At 30.1% G+C, this 8,359-nt stretch overlaps 1 protein-coding gene across 1 annotated transcript in view; it reads left to right on the plus strand.

Moving 5' to 3' along the window:
• Positions 1–7,406, plus strand: part of LOC145937617 (neurotrimin) — a 58,316-nt gene extending 50,910 nt beyond the window's left edge. The window contains exons 2-10 of the mRNA XM_083040779.1: positions 2,582–2,773; positions 3,073–3,446; positions 3,621–3,777; positions 3,896–4,189; positions 4,284–4,390; positions 4,501–4,690; positions 5,027–5,053; positions 5,145–5,259; positions 5,345–7,406. Coding sequence (XP_082896905.1) covers positions 2,582–2,773; positions 3,073–3,446; positions 3,621–3,777; positions 3,896–4,189; positions 4,284–4,390; positions 4,501–4,690; positions 5,027–5,053; positions 5,145–5,230 — 1,427 coding nt within the window. The 3' untranslated portion in view covers positions 5,231–5,259; positions 5,345–7,406. The remainder of the gene's footprint in view (positions 1–2,581; positions 2,774–3,072; positions 3,447–3,620; positions 3,778–3,895; positions 4,190–4,283; positions 4,391–4,500; positions 4,691–5,026; positions 5,054–5,144; positions 5,260–5,344) is intronic.
• The last annotated feature ends 953 nt before the right edge of the window (positions 7,407–8,359 follow it).

Here is an 8,359-nt window from a genome sequence, read left to right on the forward strand (position 1 = left end):
TAATGCATTTACGTTGATTTGCAATAAGATAACTTGAATCTCGAGTCTGATATACAGATATTCCAGAAATATCGGTTCTTTTGTTTAATTAAATTTTTTATTTCACTGCAAATTTAGGATGGATTTATTTTTGATAAAATAGATTTCATAGAATACTGTTAATTTTTATGTAAAATTTTAAATAGAAAAGATATTTTTTGAAGTAAAAAACAAACACTGGAAAATCTTATCCTTTATGATCTTATATCTTAGCTTTAATAGAATTTTAATTTGAAATTTTGCAAGCAAAAGTCTTTAATGTTATAAATATAAAAAAATTAAGAAAAAATCTGAAAGATAAAAAAAATAAAATCCAAACAATCTATAAAATCTATATCTATAAAACAAAAAAAAAATAAGAATTTTTCTCCTAAAATTAGGATTTTAAAATTTCTCTTTGACTTCCTGTGAAAGCGTAATCGTAACAAATTTGCTGAGAAAATGAGGTATAGAAGAAAAATTAGAGGGCTAAGTTTAAAATGCCAAACCTTAACGAGACCATCAGTGGTAAACCACACCTTAATGTATTTCGTTGATCAATTTAGACCATTTTCCCGTCCCTTCAAGCAATTTCACTTTTCAATTAAGAGCATGATGTTACAATATCTTATTTAGAACAAATATTTCGAAGCCATAAATAATTTTTTATATAGGATTGATATTCCACATATCATACAATTACATACATCTGTTGTTTTTAATAAGCTATGTTACTATTTTTTTAATATTTAAATATAAAAACCTATATGCTTAACAATCTATATAATTTAAATAAATAATTTGAATAAATGAAAAATGTTTTTACTACAGAAGAAGCGCGCGATCTCTCTTTTTCGAAAATGAAAGAAGAGTCTTCGCGACTGATGTACGTATTTGATGATGTGAAATGCAAAATGAATATAAGCTATGAACGTAATGTACCATGACATTAATCCGACTGGCAGAATGCGTGGGTGTAACTCTATAGAGTCACACGGATTGAGCAATGGGACATCGTGGCGCCTACTCGCGTGTATAGAACAGATCGTTGCTAAGGGAGAATGCAGAGACTGGGGTTGCAGTCTCCAACTGGAGCACAGGGGTGCCAGCATGTAGCGGTTGGTCATTAATCTAGATTCATGGGGTTCTTTCCACGTAATCGCATTTTGCTTCGCTTACGAGAAAACGCTCGACAATTATTATTAAATGCTATGTTCATTGTTTTATTGTTTCATTAGTTGATTTACTTATAACTTCAGAAATTACATTCAACGCATATTTACATTAATTATTTTCAATGTAATCTTTGAATGAATGTCTAGAATATAGTATGCTTCTTATTATTTTTTTATATTTAATATCTTATATATTTCACAATAAAAATTTATTTAATAAATTTATAATAGAATTAATATTATAATAAATTCAATAGAGACAAAGAGAGAAGGGAAGAGAGAATTTAATTAAATTTTAATAGGTTTCGTTGCTATATTTTACGTTCGTTGTATTTTACTTTGCAGCATCTACAATTGTTAGAAAATTGCAATTATGCATATTCAAACGCGTTCAAAAATCTATTAATCCATAATTTTCAGAATTTTATGGCAGACTCAAATCGTCGCAGATTTAAATCACGACAAACGATGATTTAGTGATTTTAATTCGCAAAATTGCCGGATGCTTTTTGCCATCCATTCGACGAAGTCGAACAAACCACCGAGTTGACTTACACGACCCATTTTTTTTCCCGAGCGCAGGGTGTGGTTACGGTCAGCTAAAATCGAACGGCGTGTATAACGCGTTAGCGTGAAGATGTGCCCTGTGAAAAACGAGGCAAACTGATAGCAAACACGCAGGGGGAGCATCAGCTCTTCGGCCGATCTAATTGCACACAATTTCGCTCTCCTTCTGACCTCGCCGTCGCGAAATTGGCGGGAAATTGTATTCATTGTTGAAAAGGAAGGTATGGGAACGCGTATTATTAGAAACCCGGGGTGTGTACGTTTATGCTCCGTCCCGAAATCGAGCGCGGTCGTGCACTAGAAATCTAATTTCGACTGTTGCATCTTTCCACTTCCCTTCCCCCCTTCCTCAATAGAAAGGGGTATCAGTTTGCGGTTTCGACGAGAACCAGTAAAATTGTTGGCGAACAGCTGAACATCCGCGGTTCAGTAAATTAATAAGGCAGTCTAATTGATTGCAATTTTAAACCGTTACTTCAAAAAAAGTATATAATATTACTGATTACGTATCAGTAATTTAGATACTCGTAACCACAAACAAAATTCTATTTCTATCGTTATTATGAATTTTATAAAAGACAGAGAGATACTGTATAGATTTTACTAAAACACCATAAACGAATATTAGTCATTTTGCCGAGATTAAATTTTATTGTATTTTTCACTTTATTTTAAACTTATTATGTTTTAAAATGATATATTAAACTTATTATATTAAAACAATCGTACTTAAATAATTTAGTAAAAGCTTGATGTATTATAAGTTATTTTCGGATTCGCATTTCATAAATCTCATATTATTGTACCTTTTTCTGTTTTAGGTTTATGCAAACCGACTAAAAGTACAGAAGATTATGAGGACGATACACCTATCGATGAAGAGGACGAGTTCGAGGAGGAAGATGACAATCTTGGCACTGCCGAGGCACCACCGCAAATCTTATCGCAGAGGACAAGTATTCGAGTAAAAGCCGGAAGCACCGTTATACTACCCTGTCAGGTGATTCATACAGGTTTGTAAAACAGTGATTTCTTTTATTCGCCATTCAATACAACACGCTTTCCAAAAAGATTTTTTTAGCTTTACGAAATTATTTTTAAAAGTTGCGCAGAATACTTCAATAAGACTTCTTTCATGATAAGAGAAATATTTTAGAACAAAAGCGAATGAAATAAAATAATTTTAAAACTATAAATATATATGTATATCTCTTCATATTTTCTGCGCAAGTTTTAATCATGATTTGTAAGTAAGATAAGAGATCGATATTAATAATACATTTTGAAAAATTTTTATCGCGGATGGTTACAGAAAATTATGTGGTTGCGTGGATGAAGGACAACAAGATCCTATACTTCGAATCGCAACCGCACGTAGAAGACCCGAAGAGGATCGTACGATTGCCGAACAACAGTTTGGCGATCTACAACGTGTCGGTTAGCGACTCTTCCAACGATTACAAATGCAGTATTCTTCTGCAACCGGAAAACATAAATTTAACTCATCGTTTGTTGGTGGATCCCGAGAGGATACGTGAAGAATCCTCGTCACCGCCGCAACATTCGCACAAGGGAATCATACGTGTAATGCCTTCGCGACGAGTCGAAGTGAATCAGGGCAACCCTATCAAGCTTGGTTGTGAAACGGACGCGCAGCCACCGCCTGAGATTAAGTGGTTTATCGAGGTAAAATAAAATTGAAAAATGAAAATAACAATGCTATTAATAATTTTGCTAAAATATATATAGTTAGTATGATATTAATAATTGTACAAATGCGCTAAAAAAATATATTGATGGACGCAGTATTATACAAAAAAGACAAAAGGCAAGACTGATTTTATTTTTCTCTTTCTTTAGAACAAGAAGGTGGATGGCTACGATCCCGATGTGATTCTGGATGGCAATTATATCACGATAAGGAAAGTAAACAGATCTCACAGTGGTCTGTATCAGTGTCTCGCGGAGGATGGTTCAAAAACGCCGGCGATGGAAGCAATTAACGTCAATGTACATTGTGAGTTAATTACTCATTGTCGGTTTGACCCGATGTGGCTTATTAGATTTTGTTAAGAATGCCTATTTTGCGAAGGTATTTTAACATTATTGACTGACTTTATTTTACTTTGTGATAGATGTACCTGAAATAGAGGTGAAAAGACACGTAGTTCACAGCGGCGAGGGTATCGAATCGGAATTGACGTGCATCGTGAGCGCCTATCCCGAGGCTATAATAACGTGGCATAAAGACGGCAAGGAAATTACGCACAAGAAGGGATCGATTGTGATGCATCATGGATTTATCAAGGCCAACAATAAGACTAAGCACGTTTTGAAAATTTTGCACACTTCGCTGCAGGACTTTGGCGAATACAAATGTAGCGCGGAAAACAGCATTGGTAAAGACATAAAGTCTATCATCTTGACAGGTAGTTATTATATATTATGTAATAATTTAAAAAGAGAAATATTATATAAAATTTAAATTGAAAGATTTTAATTTGCAAAATGCAAATTTTATAGGTATACCCTCGCAAGCAAGAATATCTACCGCCGAAATGACCGAGAATGATGCTGGAATTATTCTGAAATGGCGTCTGGAAAGTTATTCACCGATCAGAGAATACAGGGTAAATATACTTTTTGGATCAAGATATTTACATCAAGAATAATATAACTGTGTAGCGCATTCTTAAAATTTATAAAGTGGCAGATATGAGGTACATTTTTCTACTTGCAGCTGCAATACCGTCGTAAGGGCGACGAGAAATGGACTGTTGTTCAACCCGAAGTCAAAGATGGTAAAGGAAATCAATTTACTGTGGAGTATCCAATTGAGGACCTTCAGCCTGGATCTTACGAGGCGATCCTTTCGGCTAGAAACGCATTCGGATGGTCTATGACATCAGAACCGCATATGTTTACTGGTGGTACGTATATTTATCCTAATTAACATTTACATTGAATGATATGCAGAAAAATTAATATACATATAAATTCATCTTTCTGCATCTTTTGCATTCAATATAAATATTAATTTGTATGATTCATACAATATTTCACGTTAAATATTTCGAATTAAATCAGAAATGTCGTTATCTATCCTAAATATTCAATCAGCCGCAATGATTTATTTTATAATTATATATATGGATTAGATTAGACTTGTGTGATTGAATAATTTCTAAATGATTAAAATATTGATATCTATATATAATATAAGTGATTACGAATATTAAAGTTTTCTTTTTTAAATTCTTTTTCAGATTATCCTTCTGAGATGGCACAAAAAGGTACGCGTAAACGTAATAATTTTATCGAATTGAATATTTATCTTCAAAAATTTCTTTAGTCATTAGTTTTTAATTTTATGCATCTTTGCAGATGGAAACTCGGCAGCTATTCAAATTCCCGGAATTCTTCTAGCGTTAATCCTAGTCGTTTTATCTTGTGCCTTCACAAGCCTGTAACTCTTTACTTAACTCTTTAAACTATGTAGGTAAGTACAACGACCTAAAAATGTTTTAATATAATGTAAATTAAAATAAAATCCTTTAAATAATCAATTTGTGTTTCTTTCGCAGGTAATTTGCTGCAGCCAAAGCAAACACCAGCAGATGCCATGGTGGATTTATTAATGTAGGAACACTTAGGGGAGACCCAATGCACGTAGAAGTTTGAAATCTTGTAATGCTTTTCACGTGTATCTTATCACGCTGTGCTATTATATAAGTAAACTTTTTTTTAAACAGGTATTATTGATACATTAATATACATACAGTTGTTATGTAATCGAAATTTTTGCATACAACTCGCCTAGGTGTTCCATTAAGACTAGTTGTAAAAGAAAAAAAAGCATTTTAATTGTACTCCGTAAAATAACGAGTAACTATTAAGGGGATATTGTACTTCAAAATTATATATATGTATATATATATATATATAATTTTGAAGTACATCTCCTTAATAGTTACTCACGCACATATACGCATTATGCGCATTGTGCACATACACGTACACATGCATACATATTGATATATACGTACGTACATACATATACGTATGCATATACATATACATAACATAGTATTCACTGTACATGCGTTAGCTCACAGAGACATGATCATATTATTATAATTTATTTTTATATGCTTAAGATTATATTATAGTCGTGTGGAAAAATATTGCTTGTGATGCCTATGTACACAGATTTTATTATTTTTGAGAATCATGTACAGAGAAATGGCATCTGGTCTGTTATCCGCAATGCACACGAAAAAAAGCATGTACCTAAAATATGTAAGAGCAGAAAAGTGTAAACATTATAAAAAGTACTATTATACGATACGATTACGATGTGTATAACCGAGTCAACAAACAAAGAATAGAGTTGGAAGCGATTATACTGCAATCGTCGTACAAGAATTATGCATTAATAACGCTAGATGCACGTTCGCGTATGTTTGCTCCCAACGAAAAAGCAAATTGTTTTTTTTATTTACACTTACGTTTCGAATGTGTATAATGAAATGCGTGAATAAAGAGTGATTGAAGCAAATATGAGAAAGAGAGAAAGTGACATTCTATAGCGTTTTCTATAATAATTTGCTAGCTTCTAGCGCTGATATGTTGTTATATTGATTTATAATTAATGTTACATGTAGTACTTTTATGGATAACCGTAATTGTACAAAAACTGCCCATTATAGTAACAGTGTGCTCGTCGTTAGATATGAATTATATATATCAAACAGCCATTTCTATTTCAAAGTATTCAAAATATTATTTACACAACGTTTATATGTATAAGTTTAATATCTGTTTTAAAAAGACGATGTATTTTATGTTTTAAATCGAAATTACGAATAATTATGTTTTTATAATTATTGCAAGCTTACTACAAAATTGAATTATTATTGTCTAGAATAGCATTTTTGATGCCAACAAAATTTTTCATTACGTTTACGAAAGTTATAAATGCTTATGAGCAATAATATCAAAGCATGATTTTACACTGTACTCATTTTATTATGTCAAGTATATTAGATTTTATTTTAATTCTTTTATCTACAATTTTTTATAAGATTTATTTACGAACGAAATTATTGAATAGCTATAAAAAAGATGCACAAAAAAGCTATATTATTGATATATATTTTGATACATTATTATTAATTAATTAAACTAATAATTATTAAATGTTTTTCTAAATGTACACTTTTAATAATAATGAAAATAATAATGAAAAAATTTAGATAATTTCAATGTACAAGAAAAACTATGTTTAATAAAAAATTATAATTAGACTTGAAACTATTTTATATGTAATATTTTGTTTTTTTTACATTACTTAAATTTTTTGTTTAATTAATTTTATGCCAAACATCGTCTTTTTAAATTAACTGCACACGTTTTTTATATATGTACATACTTATGAATTTATTTTAAATATCGGCAATATATATACATAAGAACAGCTATTTAGTCAAAACGCTTATAAGACATTATATCGTTACGTATACACATCTGTGTATAAATATAGCTTCTACTGTTGCCTTAATTAATGTAACATGTACAATCAAGAATAATGAAAGATAATTTATAAGATTATACTGACAAATGGGTAATAAACACAGTACATCAATACACGCTGCACATTTTATTATAATAAATTATTAATACATATTTTCACAGAGAAAATTTGTATTATATATATAAAATTTATATTCCAAGTTTTATTATATTATTATATTAAATATAATAATATTTGCCTTCTAATGTATTTTGTCAGTCTTGAATAAAAATATATTTTGGAATCTATTTTTTTTAATAAAATATAATTAGATATTTTTCTTGTGCATAGTACTGATTTATTTGTATAAAAACAACAAAAGTGAAGATGATAGATTTTTTTCAAAATTTATTTTAATTTGGTCACTTTATAAATGATTCTTAATTTATAAAAGTTAAAAATATTATAATTTATTTTGATCTCAATTTAAATTGGAAAAATTAGAAGTTAAACTTATTTAGTCTCATAAATCTATCTTTGACGGAAGTTAAAATATGCAAATTGGAGCTTGTGCAGAATTTTAACATAATTCTTGGACCGATTGATATATCGTGTTAAACTTTAATTAATAGAAACAAAAAACTACCATAGACTGCAATCTTACAATTAATATAGATAACCTCAGAACTTTCTCATTCTTTCCTTTGAAAGAATCGCGCACGAGCATGAAAATGTAAAAAAGATTTATTATTATTTGCATCAATGTTTATAATCAAAATAACATAAAAATATCTTAAATCTTATAAATATTAACAAAGAATGTTATGCACTTTATGTATTTTATTTTATTCTCGTACTATGTAAATAAAAATAATATCGAATTGTTAGATAAATTATCGATTATAAAACAAAAATAACAATTATTTTCTTTTACGTAAATTGATATACACGCGCGTCTTCATTTTATGAAGCAAATTATTCGCGGCAATGATATTTATTAGCGATTTTATTGACGTTAAGATTTAAATAATTTGCGGCGTTGAGATTTGAAATTATCATTTTCATTATTTCTCAATTGCACAGCATC

This window comes from Prenolepis imparis, unplaced genomic scaffold, assembly GCF_030444845.1.
Source record: "Prenolepis imparis isolate NDT839.2.m4 unplaced genomic scaffold, iyPreImpa1.0 SCAF_6, whole genome shotgun sequence".
NCBI classification, from domain to species: Eukaryota; Metazoa; Arthropoda; class Insecta; order Hymenoptera; family Formicidae; genus Prenolepis; species Prenolepis imparis.